Raw genomic sequence first — 21,067 nt, forward strand, 5'->3', positions numbered from 1 at the left:
AGGTCCGTGAGAGCCGGAATTCTTACAGGTTGGTAGGTGCTCAAATACTTATGTCATGCAAATAAAATGATAATTAATTATTTAAAAAATCATACAATGTCTCTCACAGTTGACGTGTACCTATGATAAAAATTACAGACCTCTACATGCTTTGTAAGTCGAAAAACCTGCAAAATCGGTAGTGTATAAAATACTTGTTCTCCCCACTGTATATGATTTATCTTGGTTTGATTTTTCACATTTTATGAAATGCCTTGTGCTTTGGCATGCCAGATTTCAAAGTGGCCAATAATGAATAGTGAAGGCAACTCTTTACTGAATTGGATCTTTGAGTCACACAGTAAAAAGCACAAATCTTTCGAGTTATTTCCCTTATTTTAGTCAGCAATGCCCAGAGTACCCCATGAATCACTGACAGCGAACAATAAATTGAAAACTCAAGCCAAGGGTGTACATACAAGCCTCTTGTTCAGAATAGGGAGATATATGCTTGAGACTTGTACTTGTTTAGTTAAAATAAAGGAACATTAATAACTACTTATCTTACTAACTACTAAAATCTTAATTAAAAAACTACAATAGGTCAAGTTGCAGCTTCAGCACGATTATAATTTGTATATTCCTTTGACATCTGCAAGGGTTATGAGCAGATAGTTGGCAAGCAGCAGAGAATAAAAAGAAGAATTTCTGGAACTGCTCATCACTAGTAAGGCCATTGAGACACTTCCCCTACCTTATGATGTGTCTCACATTTCTCTGTCTGAAGTGGACTGTGTACGCATTAGGTTTATTTTGAAAAGACACGTATTATTGTTGTTGCTCGATTTTTCCACCTGTATACAGTGCCCTCCGTACATATTGAGACAGTAAGTCAGAAATTATCTTTTTGTTATATGCTCAAGGCATATGAAAATACAGTAAAATATGAATGAGGTAAAAGTATAGACAGTCACCTTTTATTTCAGTCTGTTTCACAACATATTTTAATGTTCTAACTAAGATAACAGCACTTTAAGATGTCCATTCCCCCATTTTGCCAAGCATGTCACTAAATGTCATAAAGCAACAGATTCTACCCAATAAAAAAAATACTGTGGGTTTACTTTACTCAAAAAAAAACTTTTTTTGTTGTTGACTATTCACATTTTGCTTTCAGGAGCCAAACATTGATCTTCATGACATTGATTAAATGCATTAAATCAAACCTCAACCAAAACGAATTAGGCATTTTCATAAATTCAGATTTCTTGAATTCTGTTATAGAAGGCAAAGATAAGACACAAACTGATCTGTGCAATAATATGGTACACAGTAATATCACTAAGACTTCAATCACACTTGACACACACACACTTGTTCAAACATCTGTAGACCAGGAACATTCCCTAGATAAGACATTACAGAAATCTATTATCTAATCAGTACCATTGTGAAAAATACAACCAACTACTAAACCACCATATCAAATATAAAAATTGTCTTTCTGAAATAAATCAGAAATAGAGGGATTTGAAATGGACCAATAAAATAAAAACAACATAGATGGATAAGGAACTAACCTCCTCTGTTGGGATCCATGGGGGTCCCACCTTGCGTAGGTTTGGAGGGCTCTCTCAAAGCCTTTTGGGTGGCAGGCTCAGGTTTGGGAGGCTGAGGAGGCTCGGCAGGCAGGGCGGGTTCGGGTGCAGAGGCGGGTGGTGGTGGGGGTTCCTCGGCCGCCACAGAGGCCATGGAGCGCGTGGTGATCCTTCCTTTGCGCCGGCCCTGACTGTTGGCAGTTTTCCTGCCACGTGGCGTGCTCTGCTCCTTTCCGTCCTCTTCCTCCCCGCCTTCACACTTGTCTTTGTCTTTGCCGATGTCTCTGGCGAAGTAGAGGAGACAAGAAAAGGGATTTAAGCTCAAAGATGTGCACCCCTTTTTACCCCAAGAGTAAAAATGCGCTGAATGATGAACATGCCCTTGTACTACATATATTTAAACCAATCTTAATACATCTAGCTACTTAATATGTTGAAAAAACTCAAATTCTTAAATTTTATTCAACACCTCCATGACCATTTTAATGAATGGTACATGCCAATTATTCTGCACAGCTGAATGCTTAGGAAAAAAGCAATTTTGAGTCCCATCAATAGAATTCAAACATTTTCATTAGCAGGTACATTTTACAGGCCCTCGCATTTCTCATTTGGTCGTCATGACTAAATGCTCCCCACTGATAAATTGGGGTATACAGACATGAAGTAATCTGGCTAATGGCTTAGTTCTGGGTAAATTATCCTCATTGCCTCTTTCCCAATTCCCCTTCGCAAGAATCCTCACATACTCTCCATCTCAAAACACATTGGAGAAAAATGTCCAAAGGAGAGAACACACAAATAATTGATGAAGGACAAATTGAGACAGACCCAAACAGTGTGAGCCAGAAGATGTTTTCTAACTTAAAGTGCAACATGAAATGTTAGAATGACATGCCAATAAGCAAATCAGACCACTAGCTAGCTACCTACCTGGCTACTACAGCTAGCTACTCCTGTTACAGTCCATTTTGCAGTTATGTATTATTATAACTATACTATTAGTACCTCCATGTCCCCTGTGTCCATTTTCAAAACTTTTCCGATTAAGCACCCCACAAGAACTTGGCCCTGATCTTCTGCTCATTACAACATATTAACTTTACACTTAACTCTATAACCAAATAGGCAGACACAGAAAGACACGCCACTCTCAACTGGCTCCCAAAGGTTAACGCACCAAACAGAATCCAGGAAACTCAAATATTGGTTAGAATGAAACCTGATTAACCAGAGTGTATAAGTCCTAGCATTACTGGGTATTTTCACGGACCCACTGCAACAGAAAGCAGCCTCGGTATAGGAGTAAGCACATTTGTTTTGGCTACAAATACAAGTATAATTCAACTCACCTGGATTCCTCCTTTTCATCTTTCTCTTCCTCTTCCTTACTCTGCTCGTCCTCTTTTTTCTCTGACTTCTCAGATTTCTCCTCTTCAGTTTTGTCGTCCGACTTCTCTTCTTGTGAGGGTCTTGTTATTTGCTATGAACAAACCACCACATGAAGAAAAGGGTTTTTGCAGAATTTTTTGCAGTATTTCAAATGGATACATATATACAGACCAAAACTTCACCAAAGCGAGAGATTCTCTCAACTGTCAAGATGTCAGACAGAGAACCCCCTAGGCCAGAAAACTCACAACAAAACCTCAAGGCATTCCACTGCTCATTCAGATCTAGTTTGTTTGAATTCCTATTTAGTGACTGAGTGAGTGGGTCTAATGAGCCAAACAGCTAAACCGGCTTGCCATGACCCACTTCCCTTTTAAGGAAACAACAAGTGTTGCGCTAGAATACCACCATTTAAGAGAGGAAACATTCAGGATGAATAATAACAGCCAGTGACATTATGAACATAAACCAAAACCATAAACTGACAGGTTGAAAAATAACATCTTAGAGCAAGCTATAGTTTAATTCAGATATGATATACCATTTCATGGCCTATGCCAAGCCAAAGGTCTCTGTCCATCCCTGTTCACTGTTGCTGCAATCACCTAGATACTGAGTATTCCTTTTATACATACAGAAAATACAAGACTATTAAAAATATTCTCAAAGTTCAAAACACTCAAGGTTCACTGTGCAAGATGCTCAATGTTCCCCATGGGATATGTTAAAAATGTACTGTGGAAGATGTTATGACTAACAGTTCACCCTTAAAGAAGCCAGCGGTGTGTCTCTCAAGAAGCCAACGGTTCACTCCTCACAAAATTTAACGACTCTCTCTTCACAAAGCCAATGGTTCACCCTTCAAGAAGCCAGTTTCCTAGTGTTATTAACCCAACCTACTTTCCTCAAAACTAACTGGATAAGAGAAGCTAACATAAAGGGAGAGTGGAGTGAAGTTAAACAGGCTGGTCATGCACATGCACCCAGTGTAGATACAGTTATGACTACAACCTCCTCTGACAATTGTTACAAGGGGAAAGTGTCCATAGAATCATAGCAAACAAGCACTTGAAGTACAATAAATGTTAACGTTCCCATTGGATTCATTCTATGCAGAAAACCATAGGGATCATTTGATGACTAAATGAAGAAAATGACACTGAAATGAATAGGGTGAAACTACAACCAATCAAATAGTCAGATGCAACATAGCACTAAATGATGACTCAAGTAAAAATACAACGGCCCATAAAAACTATTACTACTAGTACACAAACCACACTTTTCGTTAGCAGCCCTCAAAAACATTGGATTGTCATCGTGAAAGTTAAGAGAAAATAAAAACTTTAGAAAGTGATGCTAATGCAAAAAGAAAAACACATCTTTACATCTAAAATGCAGCTCTCTAAATATAAAAAATAAACTGGTAACACTGGCGTTCCAAAACAAAATTTTTTGAACCCTAGAAAATAAGATAAAATCAAGTGTAGTGGCCCATGAAAGTTGCAGCAGTGAAGTCAATGTCATTGAAAGGCCAGGGTTCAACTCTGGCTGATTAGCCCAAGGGTCCTGCAGGTGTACAATTGGCCAGTACCATCCAAGGTTGGGGGTTTGTAATCAAATTGGCTTGCTTTGCCTCCAACTGCACATTGTGGTAGCTTGGGTGTCTGTGAGCTCAATCAAGGTAGAGATCCGGAGAGCGCTTTCCCTCAAACCCATAAGGATTCTGCTCTAAATTGCCTGATTGAGCAAGATAAGAACCAGAATGCTTCTATACAGTATGAATACATTGAGGGCTGCAACTAACATCTATTTTGATAATCAATAAATCTGTTAATTAAATAGAAAAACACATTCTCAGAATTAAATGAAAGTGTTGTATTAAATTTTTTCTTATCCTTTTACAATGCCTTCATTAAAACCACTGTAGGCAAAAACTAAAGGGTTACCATTATATAATTTACAGGACTGTTCCAAAAAAGCATTCCAGGGTACTACATGAAGCTGGTTGGGAGACTTGACCGATACTGTAAATGTTAATGCAAATTTTAATGTCTTTAAATACCACAACATTTCTATTGTGGAGAAATGCAGACCTCATCAAATCTGACACTGATGGGTTAATTTATCAGCAGTGTTAGGGGTAACGCATTACTAGGTAACGAGTAAAAGTATTCAGACTGCTTTTTAAAAATAACGAGTAACGTAACATTTGTTATTTAAGTATTCCCTTACTAGTTATTTTTCTAATAAATAGAGTGTAACTTAGTGCAACCTACGTAGCTTTATGTATCATTCCTTTTCTTTAGTAGCAAATGGCAACAAAGGACGCAAAGATGTCCGCACCAGCTCTCCCACATTAAGGGCATGATATACCTATCAAAGACACTCGCCCAGGTCCCATTCATTTTAAAAATGTGTAGCGTCGACTAGCGATTTGTGCAGTGGAAGGCTGAGCTTGGTTGAGCGTCACGATTCCGGCATGGAAAGCAGTTTACTATTTCAACTACTTTGCTATTACTGTTACATATATAACCAATCACCACGGTTGCTGTTATGTTTTGCTGGGATCTCTTGCCTGTTGAACAACCAACTTTGGATCAGAAATCTTCCTCTGTAGGACAACCAAAGCTGAACCCAAATCATCCCCCATTATTTCCAGGCAAATAAATAATTTAGGGGGACACTTAAATAAAGCTTATAGGGCATCGGGGCTTTGGGATTCACAATAGTGTGGTTTCACTCTGTCAATAAATATTATGCTGGCCACGTTGTATTTGTATATGGGAGGTGTTAATAGAGGTTTAATAGTGGTTGTTAATATAACAGGGCTGGACAATAACGTTGGCCCGATGACCCCGGGACAATAAAAAGTCAAGACGGGACTAATAAAACTAGCAATAAAACTAGCAAGTCACTGTCCCGATCGGGCCATTGTAAAAAAACATTTTGAGACTGAAAGAATTATCGCATTATAAACTCGACAACCTCCAGTTCTTTCGTAATCTGTTGGCCAGTCAAGAGTTGAGCAGTGATGTGCGTGGCTGTCTGGTATTTTTTTGCAGGACCATGTAAGCGGAGCCAGCCTAGAAGAGCGAATGTCTCTTACTGACTGAGTGACTGACTGACTACCCCTTGTTAAATAGCGTAGTGGTTAGAGACGCGGGCTCTGGAACAACAGGTCCCGCGTTCATCTCCCATAACAGTCAAAACGCATTACGCCTGAAGGTTCAGGACAGACAAAAACTTCGCTGGCTACAACCCTATGTAGCTATGTAATAGGAAGCCTAAAATAAAACAGTTCTGGTGGATATTAAGATTGGTTCAGGATAGACAAAAACCTTGCTGCCTACATGAATCTCTCGTCTTTTCACTTGACAAGAAAGTCAGTTACCGTCACCTATATGGATAGATACTGTATCAATGTCATTCACGAATGGCTAATCAGCTGTTAAAATGGCCAGTGGCAAAAGAAGATTTGTTCAGGATAGACAAAAACGTCACTGGCTACAACCTTCAGTAGCTACGTTATGGGGAGCCTAAATTTAAACTGTTCACTGTTATATTACGACTATTTCTGCTGGATTTTTGAATTATTTCTTAGGATTTCTTCAGGACAAACACTTCGCTGGCTACATGATTCTCTAGTCTTTTCACTTGACGTAAAAAGTCAGTTATTGTCACCTATACTGATACAGTAGTTATTGTATCAATGTAATTCACAAATGGCTAATAAGCTGTTAAAAAGCCAGTGGCAAAAAACTAATTTCATAGATGCTATTTGTGGTGGTTGTAAACTTAATAAGAAACGTTCCTCAGTTTAACACAAATGTTTATTGGCGTCTAAAGAGATATTCAAACTCTGTGTGATGTTAATGCGTGACAAAATTATATAATGTCAAGAGGGTATACTGACACCTGGTTATTCACGACTTATAACAACCGCATAGCTAATAACATATGACTTATCTTTTTATACATTTTTATAATTAGAAATGTGATGAAAGAAATATAAAAATATGCTTTATATATCCAGAATGCATTTCATAAAGGATAAAAAATGTTAAGTAAAAATTTAGGGCACATGCTGTAACAATGAAATTACAACTTTTGGAAGGAGGGACAGTAAAAATACTTTTTTATTCATGTACCGTGCTGAGCCTTCTTCATCTTCCGCCATCAAGGCTACAAAGCGTTTTGTTTTTAAATGCCCATGCATTACAGTCATGCTCGTGTCGTGAGAGTTCTGCTTTGGAAATTATGCAACACACAATTTTAGTTTAATCCTTCAATGTAAAGTAGTCCCATACTTCTGATGTTTTTGGTCGTACACAACTACCCTTCGGTGTAGCCTCCACAACCTTTCAAAATGTCTATTTTTTTGCTACATCTTCAGTGGACCCAACTAATAAACAGTGACATTTGTTGCCAACAATTTTCATTATCGACATTATCGATTACAGCCCAAAATACATTCAATATTTGACCAAGTTTGCCACGACGTCAAACACCAGGTTTGCGATGACCTCAAACACCTGGTTTGCAATAACTCATTAACCCAAAACTATGAAAATGCATACACTTACTGTTCCTCTGGATAAGCGTCTGCTCAAGCAAGTAAAGCCTAATTTTAACAAAAAAAATTATCTGGGTGAATAGTCTGTGGCTGCCCCACTCCTTAAACATAAATATCTTCCAACAAAGAAAGCTAGCAAGTATTGCTAAGTTAGGAGCTTCAAGCTAACAATGTTATGAATTTGCAGTGCAAAACTGATCCAAAGTATCATCCCGGACAGCAGTTATGCTGTATTTCTTTTAGACCATGAATCATGCTGGCTAAGGATATCACAAGAAATTATCCTTCAGTTTGGTAGTACCAATTGTAACAGAACAATTGCACAAATCAACCATTTCCAAGAAATTCCCAAAAAAGTGCAGGCGAAACACCCAAACAACCCGTGCTAGTTGGCAAACAAACACTTGAGTGCCAAGTGAAGAAAACACATTAAAGTTGTAAATATTTTGCTCCCTTCAGTCTCAAATAGCTACCAATGAGTTGTCTCCCAGATGATGCATTTACTGCGAGCATGCTCTAAGCCAACGTCAACGTGCAAGTATACACTTTGAGGAAGGTGCTTAACATTGTACATTTAGCTAGTGGACATAAATGCAATAAATATATAGCCTAGCTAGTCTAATGTACAGATTTATGATAATGTTGTGTGGAGGTAATGATGAACGGACAATTGCATAACTAAACACATGGTTTTTGCAATGCTCGTTTGTGGACATTGGTATCTATTCCAAAAGTGATATTTAGACTAACTGTAAGGTGATCACTGCACTGTAGGGGTGGGTATTGGCAAGTACCTTGCGATACGATATATATCACAACACACATGTAACAATGCAATACATCACGATACCACAACTGAATCTCAATACTGACTGAAGTGCTAAAGAAAAACTCAAATAATATTAGGCTGTTTACCTGAAAGGAGAATCTTTAGCTAATCCCCATTAGTGACAACGTTGTCAGCGAAGCAGAACATTACTGCCTCCACTGTTTGTTAGCTAGTGAATGTGACCGCTTTTTGCTGCACAAGCAAAACATTTGGGGCAGACATTTTTTATTTAGTCTGTCAGACGAAACAACCCAGACAATTAGTTGTCTAGTTAGCAATGGCATTTTCCATATTTGAATGAAATCTGAAAAAACGCGAGGAAACAACCAACTAGTTAGCCGACTACACAGCTCCTGCAACGCTTTCCATTAAAAGACTGCGCAAGCACCATTCGAGCTCCACAGCTGATGTGCTTGTCTATATCAGGTTATCACGACAGGGTGGCTGTTGTCATCTAAAAGACTTTACCAACAAAAACACTAAACTTATATTCACAGTTTGTTACTCACCTCAACATCATTATCGCTAAGGACGTATCTAAACTCGTCTAACATAAAAAGTGTTAAAATAATCTCTTCTAACATAAAAATGTGTGGCCACTTTGGAGCTAGCATTTGGGGTAAAGAAATTAATAAATCAAAAAAAGTAAAATGACTTTTCTGGTTTCTTATTAATGACGACTTCAGGCTTTTATCAGATAGATGGTGATATTAACAAATATTCAGAGGCTTCTAAAGCAATTTAAAAGAAAGCTATCAATGGCATAAAAAATAAATAAACATTGATTCCAGGGATAAGAATATCGATACAATATTGTGTAAAAAAGAATCACGATTTTACATTAAATCGTTGTATTGGCACAGCAATAATGAACTGTATTTCACAAAAAGATATTCTGCCCATTATTATCTTCCAATTATTTTGTGTAAAAGAATAACATATCCAAATATCAAATTTTGGTGACAGTCCCCGTACTACCAGTTGGTCCTTCAGGCACATAGCTTCATATTTTTTTAAACACTCCATTATTCAGCTCTGTCTCAGTCAGTAATTAGTGTTATTAGCAGTGTACAAATTAATGAACGGAAACCGTATGTACTACTATCCCAAAGCTGCATTGCAAGCGGAAAAATACTTTAAAACACTCCAAACAAAGTGGTGTTGTTTGCCTCAAAGATTAAGACAGTGTTGAATTTCTCTAAATAAAAAGTCTTAAAGTTCACAAAATAATTATCATATTTATATATTTTTTTATAAATGACTTCCTGTGTTTACCGGTCAGTTTTTTTCACAATTGTATCAATCCACGCATATTAGTTCGGAAAAAGTTAGTGTATACACAGTAAACAAAAGTTAGTATTGGCAAGTTAGAAAGCAAGTTACCTATTTCATCTTTGATATTCACCTCGGACAGTCACCTTGGCGATGGTGAACCCGATAATCCCCAACGCTTGCCCAGAATATCTGGCAATGTGTACTTGGTGTATTTTGTGTATTATAAAAAAACAATGAGAAGTATTACTTTGAATGTATTTTCTCCATGGGTTGAACTGGGTAACTTGATGGAATTGCATTAGCCTTTAGTCCTCTTCTAAGTGAACAGGGACAAGTCCTCTATATTAAAATATTTCTCTCAAAAATTGTATGTCTCGTTGGCGAAGCTGATCCATTGATTCTCCCACAATACAACTCGGGAGAGGCAGAGGTATTTTCCCAATTGCAGAGTGGGTAGAATTTAACTCAAGATCCAAGAGCAGGCAAACCAGCAGGCAGAAGTCGCCATCAAACAAAGGAAATCCAAAAGTTCTAATTTAATTAATCAAATGCACCGAACAACACTGCGTCATCCTGCACAATGAAATACTTGCGACATGGCACACGAAACCTACATAGTAAGAATTATGAAATATACGATGCAAAAATACAGCAAAAAATATAGCAATAAAATACACAAGTGGAAACTAGCAGCAATTTTAAAAAGCTATGCGAAGCAATCCATCTTCACATAGCTTGGGCAGGTTAAAGTTCATGCCTCGATGACATCACAGCCTAAGAACAGAAGCTGTGGCTATAGGAAAAAGTTCTCTGGTGCCAATATGAAATATAGTGCCAGTCAGTGCACAGTTTAAAAAAATATTTGCTACCGCAACAGAATACTGAATGTAGTTTGAAGTATTTTCTAATAGTTTTCCACTTGCAGTGCAGCTTTCCGATAGCCTATGAACCGTTTCCATTTCTAAATTTGGAATTATTATATATAAGCATTTTTTGTAACCTTTTTATGTCTAGATACCCAACCCAGGCCATTAGTGAAACCAGGAAACGGTCTTAAATCTCATACCAAAAATCCTCCATAAAAGCCAATATAATTTGACTACTCTGTATAGTGGTGCAAAATAAATTTTATTGCAATTTAACCAGTCATGGAAATAAGGTAATAATGTAAATAATAATGCACTATGTAACCATTGATAACAGAGTCATACATTTTCTCCAGAAAGCACCTTAATGCTTTCCCCAACAGAAGATACTAGATAGCAGTACTCTTGGGTCAGATGCAAATCTGAAGACAAGTCCTGCAGAGTGATTGAGAGTAGAGCAACATTTTCATTATCATTGCTAGTGCGGGCAACAACAGACACCCACCACCCACCACCCTCCCTCCCCCTCTGCCTGTTCCACAAAAGTGATGTGCTGGAACAAGTCTGGCTATGCCAAGCCAACATCCCATGCTGGTACCAGATGGGACCAAGGAATTTCAAAACTCAATGATGAGGCAGGGGAAAGAAGATAGGGAATGAGGCAGAGAAAAGAGCGAGAGACACCCAAGAATGAGAGATTATTAAAAAAGCAGGACATGGGAAAAACAAAGGAGACCTTTGACTGCATGAACACACTGTGCTAGCCTCCGTCTACAGAGAAACCATACAGACAACTTTGCCAAGTAGAGACCATAGAGACCACTTGGCTAGGCAGAAACCATAGAGACCACTTGGCCAAGACATTTCGGAAATGTCATTCTTATACATACTGTGCGCAACGCTGCACTTAACATTGTAATAAATAATGAGGCAATAATTGTGATAGGACTAAAATGTGACAAAAATATAAGGGTATTTTGATAACTAAAATGGCTCACTGTCATTTTAAAATAACTAGATGAAATCATTATTCAAATGATATGTGACAAACTTATTTTGGGTTAAAATAACTAAGGTAAGACTAAATAAGTCTAGCCAGGTGCACAGATAATATGCACACAACACTGAACACTTTCTCCACGATAGTTATTTGGCCATTGTAGGAAGTATTGAAAAAGAAACAATGAAGCAGAAGCAGCCTGTGTTAGCCTTTTCAGACAACCAGTGGAAAATCACACTGCTGAGTAGAGCTGCAACAACTAATCGAAAACATGGAACACAGAAAATAGATGGAAACAAATTTAATTACTGATTAATTAGTTCTACATGGGATGCTACAAACAAAAAAAGAAAGATTGAAAAGTAACATAGGCCGTGGCTTTATCAGTGGAAAGTATTGTACAACTCAAGTCTTCCACACTTCAACTTCTCAAAAAAAAAATTGCTGCCAAATTCAAAAACTCAGTCAATCACCACTGTATTCAACGGTAATGTTGTTTGTGTACATCAGGCTATACAGCTACTGTTAAAGCTGCCTGCTATAAGATTCTCAGCAATGTTTTACCATTCTCTATTCCTCCTTGTTAGTATCTACACTGCACAGATTCATTAAGCCAACCACAGACCTCTGGAAACATTCTAAAATGATAAATATACATTCTCTCAAGAAAAATTTAACTTGCATTTACTTCTAGGATGCTGTTTTATCTGAAGAATTGATTTACCAAAGTAGAAATTGAAAGATTCACCAATTATCGGAATTATTGTTAGTTGAAGTACACTGAATGTGTCCTTCTAATCTAGTGCATTCACAGGACAACAGTCAGTGACTGTAGACAATAAACATGATCTCTTTATAAAAAAACATAAATACATGTAAACATACATCTGGTCTATGTTCCCTCTAAGCTGCACGCCTGTGACAGACGCCTGTGGCAGACCCACAAAAGTAAAGTACACTGAGTTGACACTTTATTTGAACTATAGACAAAATTAAACCTGTCAACCAAATCTACATAGTATTATAAACCTTTTCAATCCAACATGTTAACAAATATAACTTTGCAAGATTTACAGTGGATATAAAAGTCTACACACCCCTGTTAAAATGCTAGGTTCTTGTGATGTAAAAGAATGAGACAGATAAATCATGTCAGAACCTTTTCCACCAGTAATGTGATCTATAACGTGAACAATTTAATTGAAAAACAAACTGAAATCTTTGAGGGGGAAAAATATAAAATAAAAAACTCACAATAACCTGGTTGCATAAGTGTGCACACCCTTAACCAAATTCTTTGTTGAAGCACCTTTACATTTTATTACAGCACTCAGTCTTCTTGGGTAGGAGTCTTTTAGCATGGCACATCTTGACGTGGCAATATTTGTCCACTCTTCTTTGTAAAACCGCTCCAAATCTGTCAGATTGCGAGGACATCCCTCTTCAGATCACCCAACAGATGGAATCAGGTCTGGGCCATTCAAATACGTTAATCTTCTTCTGGTGAAACCATGCTTTTGTGGATTTGGATGGGTGCTTTGGGTCGTTTTCATGCTGAAAGGTGAACCTCCTCTTCAGCTTTCGAATGGACGACTGAAGGTTTTGTGCCAAAATTGCCTGGTATTTGGAATTGTTCACTATTACCTCCACCCTGACTAAGGCCCAGGTTCCAGCTGAAGAAAAACAGCCCCAAAGCATGATGCTGCCACCACCATGCTTCACTGTGGGTATGGTGTTCTTTGGGTGATGTGCAGTGTTGCTTCTGCACCAAACATACCTTTTGGAATTATGGCCAAAAAGTTCAACCTTGGTTACATCAGACCATAACACATTTTCCCACGTGATTTTGGGGTTAGGGTTAGGCCTACCCTACCCTTGCCACCCTACCCCATAGCCCATTCATATGAAGAATACGGGAGATTGTTGTCACATGTAGCACACAGCCAGTACTTGCCAGAAATTCCTGCAGTTCCTTTAATGTTGCTGTAGGCCTCTTAGAAGCCTCCCTGATCAGTTTTCCTCTCGTATTTTCATCAATTTGGAGGGACGTCCAGTTCTTGGTATTGTCTCTGTTACATATTTTCTTCACTTGATGTTGACAGTGTTCACTGTATTCTATGGTACATCTAATGCTTTGGAAATTATTTTGTACCCTTCTCCTGACTGAAATCTTTCAACAATGAGATCCCTCTTATGCTTTGGAAGCTCTCTGCGGACCATAGCTGTTGCTCTGAGAAGCAACTAAGAAAATGTCAGGAAAATCCTACTATCTGAACTTTATTTGTCATTAATCAGAGTCACTTTAAATGATGGCAAGGGTGTAATGACTTATATTTAACATGAGTTTGAATGTGATTGGTTAATTCTGAATACAGCCACATCCCCAGTAATAAGAGGATGTGCACACTTATGCAACCAGATTATTGTAAAGTTTATATTTTTCCATTTTCTTTCAAATGAATTGTTCACATTATAGGTCACATTTAAGTGGAAAAAGTTCTGACATGATTTATCTTTGTATCATTCTTTTACATCACAAAAACCTGGCATTTTCTTAGGTGTGTGTAGACTTTATATCCACTGTAGTTGAGAAGTGTGCATCAATATAAACTAATCAGTCTTGAACCTGACACAGACCTGTGCGCCATAGCCAATCAGAGTTACAGTAGTATGTTAACATAGGGAATGTTAACATGACTGAGCTTAGGTGATGTGCTTTCTGAAAACAGATTCATTGCAGACATTCTGTTTAGGTGTTAAGTACTCTCAGCAGACAAGCAGTCGGCCATCTTACTGGTCTGTTCACTCCATTTGGGCAGTTCTGGTGAGTTCAGGGATCGCCTGTGTTTGTTTTGGAGGCCGTTTGGGCACCACAATGGCATTCCTGCCGCTCTCCCCATTCTGCTCAACTGCTTCCAGTGCTATTTCCACATTACAGACGTCCTCCAAAACTCAATGGAGCCCTGTGATTCATCATGTTTTAGATGAAGCTTCTTTTTCCCCTTGACCTGGTCTCAGATGAAATTTCCCCCCTCTCTCTCACCATCTTTTTGCTGATTCACTAGCACTGTTCAAGTAAGGAAAGGACTGAACAACAAGCCAATATTTTCCTTCACCTACTCTTGAGTTTAATAGGGCATCAGAGGGATCCTTCACACACAAACAACCTCATGCATGGAGTATCTATGCAACCTACAATTCTGTTTGTTATAACCTTCTCAAAAGGGTATTAAAAAAGTTATCAAACTACAATTCTGCTAGACCGTTAATGAGTCAATAAGCTAAAACAATTACATTTTACAATAGGGATTTTACTCCTTTTGGACAAAAAAAAAAGGTACACACCAAGTGATTTACTTAACAGCGATCATTTTCCTAGTAGGAGTTGAAATGCTCTAACTTCAAATAGCATAGCAACCTACAGTTGTGAGTGCATACATTTCAATATTTTCTTTACACTCGACAGCCGTGGGAATCGAAATCAAAACTCTGCATTATGAACACTGATCATAACTTGCAAATATAGATAACTATCAACAAAGTCAAGAAGCTTATTCGTTAGCTGTAAGTGTCAGTGAGCAGGGAGTAGCCTAGATTTTTAAATTCTCTATGTTAATAATAATAATAATATATTATTATTTACTTATAATTACAGTGTTACAGACCAAGTACAAAATCAGGAATGTTAGGCTTTAATGTAAAATGTTTTAATTGAATTGCATGAAAAACTTAATATGCTCCCGTAGGCTGCATTAATTAAAGTTATTTGAATATAGAAATGCTATTTGATATGCTCCAATCCTGTCTGTAGCACCGAAATTATGCTTAACTAGCCACAATAGCCTACTGGTTACTGTATGAAATTCTAACTTAAATTGGGTACAGTTTCAGTGGTAATTATATGATGAAAGATGCACCAAATTGTTACAACTTTTACATTTTTGCTCAAGAGGCCAGACTTTAGATGAGTAATCCAAACAATGAGAGGCAACATTGCCATTGAGTGATACCTGATGTTACATATTAACTTGTGCAGATTGATCACTGAGTGCCAGAGAAGCAGAACATTTCATGACTTAAGGTCAAACAGAGTGAGGGGTGTGACCTTGCAAAGTCAGAATTTGTAATCACTTGTTATTAGTGCCACCATCCGGCTAATCAGAGATATGTTTAAATGCTAGACCAATTACAAGATTCATCCTTCACCAAAGTTGTGAAAATCAGTCCAGTGATTGTATGTATCCACATGTTTGTAAATCCAGTGGTCGTTGATAACTATACTTTTGAGACTGCATGTGGAAATGCATACAGATTTCACTGTTGAGGGAAAAAAACTAATAAATAGGCACCATGCACTGCTACCACGCAACTGTGTGATTGTGCACAAAAGAAAATCTGCACATTGTTCCCGGTTGTAACTTTAAATGTATATTTTGGGAAGCATAAGCTGGGCTTTTGGATCAGTCAAGTGAGAAAGGAGGAGAATTAAGAAAAGGGATAGAAAAACCACAGTACTATTTTTCAAGCCAGCTGCTACGTACCTGCAAGCTATTTTGTCAGTCATAAAAGCCCTTATCCCCAGAGCAACCATAGAGTTCTGGGAGAGCGGATGTCAGTTTGATCAGACCCGCAGTAGCAGTAACAGTAGCAGCAAGACAGGAGCACCGTAGCAGAGCTCCTTAGAAGGGCTGCCTGGTCCCGGCCGTGCGGCATATATTCCAGGAAAGCATGTCCATCAGGCAGCTTAAGCTGCAAGAAGAATCTCACATCTCACATGCACACTAATCTATGTGAGGTCACTCAAGGTAATCCCTTCAGAGCGCTTCTCTTTGATTGGCACTCGCAGCAGCACTGGCCTGTTTTTTTTGGCCTGTTGAGTTGCTGAGGCATACCCCTCTGATATTAATGACCGTTTTTTTTAACACAGGTCTGGGCTATTGAACTATTTTCTCACAGTGCCAGAATCTGCAGATGGGGCAGACATTCTCGGCACAAGATTACTCCTAAAACTGGTGTCAAAAATGTATACATTAACACAGTAATAATCTTAAAGTATCACTTGATAAATTTTAATGTAGATATGTTTTTGATTTAAGAGGAAATGTGTACATCTAAAGTAATTTACAATTTCTAGTAATTTACTGTATTTTATAGAGCCTTCAGTGAAGTCTGTCAGTGTTTAGTTTTTTTCTCTGTTTATCTTCTATTCTCACAATTGTTCTATTCTTTTTGCACCCACTTTCTCTCTTACAGCCTTTTATAATCTATGGTGTTCTTTCTCTTGCATGTTTCTTTCTTTTGCACTTCATGCAATCTGAAGGATTTGGGGGAATTTCAGGCTAATACTAGAGATTACTGGAGTGATGATTCATAGGGCTGCTAGACCAAGCATGGCTCTAGTGTCTCTAGGACCAAAGTTGTGAACTGAACAAATGTCTCAGAGATGAAGTGACCTGTCTCTGTTATTGAAGTGATAATCCAGGGTTAGAGTTTGTGGTGGCTATGTCAGTCTATATGTATAGACTGACATAACGGTGCTTTCCTCTATGAATGGATGTTGTCAGAAGACAAACACTCATCTAATGATTACTTGTTTAGTAGCCGAATTGAAATATCCATTGACACACAATGTATTATATATATGTATTTATTATATATCTGGAAAAATTAAGAGACCACTCCTACTTTATCTTAAATCAGCATCTCTACATGTATGGCAGCCATTCCAACACAGGCACACCTCATTTTACTTAATGAGGTACTGATTAGGTTATTTACCTGAACCAAATCAAATTTAACGAGGAAAAGTATTTAAAAAAAACACTGCTGTGGTCATCACTGTACTCGTGCAATAGGACCAGCTGGATGAAAAAAACAGTGAAAGTAGTACCACAAACGTAATTCAAATTAAAAAAATAACTATTCAGAATGACAAAAGAGTTGAAAAAAAAAGCTTTCAGTGAGGAAAAGAAGGGTTAAATTCTGTCTTTACTGGCAGAGGGATACAGTGAGCGTCAGGTTGCTTCCATCCTGACAATTTCAAAGACGGAGGTTCATATGAACAAGGTCAAGCAACAGACATTGGGGACAACAAAGCTACAGACTGGCAGAGGGCGAAAACGACTGTCCACTGACCGAGATGGCCGTCAACTCATTTGAATGTCCCTCAACAACTGCAGGATGACATCAAGAGACATACAAAAAGAATGACAACCAGCAGCTGGGTTGAAGTGCACGGCGAGGACGGTTCGAAACATGCTCCTGGGGGCCAGGCTGAAGTTTGCAAAAGACCATAAGGATTGTACAATAGAGGAACGGAGTAAGGTCATATTCTCAAGTCACATTTTCAGCTTTGCCCAACACCTGGTCTTCTAATGGTTAGACGGAGACCTAGAGAGGCCTACAAACCAGTGTCTCGCACCCACTGTGACATTTGGTGGAGGATCGGTGATGATCTGGGGACGCTTCAGCAATGCTGGAATCAGGCAGATTTGTCTTTGTGAAGGATGCATGAATCAAGCCAAGTTCAAGGTTATCCTGGAAGAACACCTGCTTCCTTCTGCTCTGACAATGTTCCCCAACTCTGAGAATTGGTTTTTACAGCAGGACATTGCTCCATGCCACAAAGCCAGGTCAATCAAGGTGTGGTCACCCAACAGCAATGTGACAGACTGGTGGAGAGCATGCCAAGACACATAAAAGCAGTGATTAAAAACCAGGGTTATTCCACAAAATATTGACTTCTGAAAAGTTAAAACATTAGTATTTTGTGGTTGAAAAATGAATAGGAATTTGTTTTCTTTGCATTATTTGAGGTCTGAAAGCAATTCATCTTTGTTTTGGTTATTTTGACCAGTTGCTATTTTCTACTCTAAATGACAACATTTTTATTTGGAATTTGGGAGTAACTCATGGGAGGAACCGCTGTGGTCAGGTGCACTACCATATGGGTGGCAGTGAAGGCCAGGGGCCTCGACGGACCAGACCCGGGCGGCAGGGGCTGGCTCTGGTGACGTGGAACGTCACCTCTCTGTGGGGAAGAAGCCGAAACTTGTGAGGGAGGTGGAACGCTATCAGTTAGATCTGGTGGGGCTTACATCCACACACAGTCCCCTTTCTGGAACCGTACTCCTGGATAGGGGATGGACTTTATTCTTCTCTGGAGTTGCCCAGGGTGTGAGGCGCCGGGTGGGGGTTGGGATACTCACAAGCCCCCGGCTGAGTGCCGTTATGTTGGAGTTTATCCCAGTGGATGAGAGGGTCGCCTCCCTATGCCTACGGGTTGTGTGGGGGGTCTCTGACTGTTGTATGTGCATATGCCCCGAAACAGTAGTTCGGAGTACTTGGCTTTCTTGGAGACCCTGAATGGAGTCCTGTATAGGGCTCCAGTAGGGGACTCCATAATTCTGCTGGGGGACTTCAACGCACACGTGGGCAATGATGGAGACACCTGGAGAGGCGTGATAGGGAGGAACTGCCTCCCTGATCTGAACTCGAGTGGTCGTTTGTTGTTAGAGTTCTGTGCTAGTCATGGATTATCTATAACGAACACCATGTTCGAACATAAGGATAAGTGTTCGTGGTACCAGAGCACCCTAGGCCGAAGGTCAATGATTGATTTTGTGATCGTGTCATCGGACCTGAGACCGCATGTTTTGGACACTCGGGTAAAGAGAGGGGCGGAGCGGTCAACCGATCACCATCTGGCGGTGAGTTGGGTCAGGGGTGGGGAAAGTCTCTGGACAGCCTGGGAAAACGGGTAGTGCAGGTGAACTGGGAACGTCTGGAGCAGGCTTTTCTGGCATCCCTGTGGAGGTTGGGGGCATTGAACCTGAGTGGTCGATGTTCAAATCCTCCATTGCCGAAGCTGCGGCGGGGAGCTGTGGTCTAAAGGTCTAAGGTGCATCAAGGGGCGGTAACCCTCGAACACCCTGGTGGACACCGGTGGTCAGGGAAGCCGTCCGACTGAAGGAGGAGGCCTTCCGGGATATGTTACCCCGGAGGACTCCAGAGACGGTTGCAGTGTACCGACAGACCCGAAGGGCTGCAACCTCTGCTGTGAAAGAGGCAAAACAGCGGGTGTGGGAGGAGTTTGGGGAAGCCATGGAGAAGGACTTTCGGTCGGTACCAAGGTGTTTCTGGAAAACAGTCCGCCACCTCAGGAGGGGAAAACGGGGAACTATCCAAGCTGTTTACAGTAAGGATGGAACACTGTTGACCTCAACTGAGGAGGTAATTGGGCGATGGAAGGAACACTTTGAGGAACTCCTAAATCCCACTAACATGCCCTCTATAGTGGAGGCAGAACTGGAGGCTGATGGGGAAGCATCGTCAAGCTCCGGGGATAGACGAGATCCGTCCAGAAATGTTGAAAGCTTTGGGTGTGGAGGGGATGTCTTGGATGACACGCCTCTTCAACATTGCGTGGGAGTCGGGGAAAGTGCCTAAGGAGTGGCGGACCAGAGATTGGACGGAGTATCGGAGCAGTGGGGCCGGTATTGCATTCGTTTTACCGCACCGTTGTGACGAAAAGAGAGCTGAGGCGGTTAAAGTGGTTCGGGCATCTGGTAAGGATGCCCCCAAGACGTCTCCGTAGGGAGGTGTTCCAGGCACGTCCAGCTGGGAGGAGACCTCGGGGTAGGCTCCGGACTAGGTGGAGAGATTATATTTCGACATTGGCCTGGGAACGCCTCGGGATCCCCCAGGAAAAGGAAGTTTGGGGTCCCCTGCTGGAGCTGCTGCCCCCGCGACCGATACCAGATAAGCGGATGAAGATGGGGTAATGTTGTCAGTAGTATATAGAAAAAAACTAAACTGTTTATTTTACTCAAATACATAACTATGAATAGTCAAACCAGATAAACTGATAATTTTGCAGTGGTCTTTTACATACATAATTTTTTCGTACTATATACCCTCACCTAAAGGATTATTAGGAACACCATACTAATACTGTGTTTGACCCCCTTTCCCCTTCAGAACTGCCTTAATTCTACGTGGCATTGATTCAACAAGGTGCTGAAAGCATTCTTTAGAAATGTTGGCCCATATTGATAGGATAGCATCTTGCAGTTGATGGAGATTTGTGGGATGCACATCCAGGGCACGAAGCTCCCGTTCCACCACATCCCAAAGATGCTCTATTGGGTTCAGATCTGCTGACTGTGGGGGCCATTTCAGTACAGTGAACTCATTGTCATGTTCAAGAAACCAATTTGAAATGATTCAAGCTTTGTGACATGGTGCATTATCCTGCTGGAAGTAGCCATTAGAGGATGGGTACATGGTGGTCATAAAGGGATGGACATGGTCAGAAACAATGCTCAGGTAGGCCGTGGCATTCAAACCATGCCCAATTGGCACTAAGGGGCCTAAAGTGTGCCAAGAAAACATCCCCCACACCATTACACCACCACCACCAGCCTGCACAGTGGTAACAAGGCATGATGGATCCATGTTCTCATTCTGTTTATGCCAAATTCTGACTCTACCATCTGAATGTCTCAACAGAAATCGAGGCTCATCAGATCAGGCAACATTCTTCCAGTCTTC

The 21,067-nt window shown here is 39.9% G+C and overlaps 1 protein-coding gene across 7 annotated transcripts in view; it reads right to left on the bottom strand.

The window, feature by feature from the left end:
• ncor1 (nuclear receptor corepressor 1) overlaps positions 1-21,067 on the bottom strand; it is a 101,468-nt gene that overhangs the window by 48,365 nt on the left and 32,036 nt on the right. For all 7 annotated transcript variants that reach the window (XM_029120759.2, XM_013134453.4, XM_029120758.2 and 4 more), the window contains exons 15-16: positions 2,930-3,060; positions 1,560-1,861 (exon numbers count right to left, since the gene is read on the bottom strand). In XM_029120759.2, coding sequence (XP_028976592.2) covers positions 1,560-1,861; positions 2,930-3,060 — 433 coding nt within the window. The remainder of the gene's footprint in view (positions 1-1,559; positions 1,862-2,929; positions 3,061-21,067) is intronic.

This window comes from Esox lucius, chromosome 7, assembly GCF_011004845.1.
Source record: "Esox lucius isolate fEsoLuc1 chromosome 7, fEsoLuc1.pri, whole genome shotgun sequence".
Lineage (NCBI taxonomy): Eukaryota > Metazoa > Chordata > Actinopteri > Esociformes > Esocidae > Esox > Esox lucius.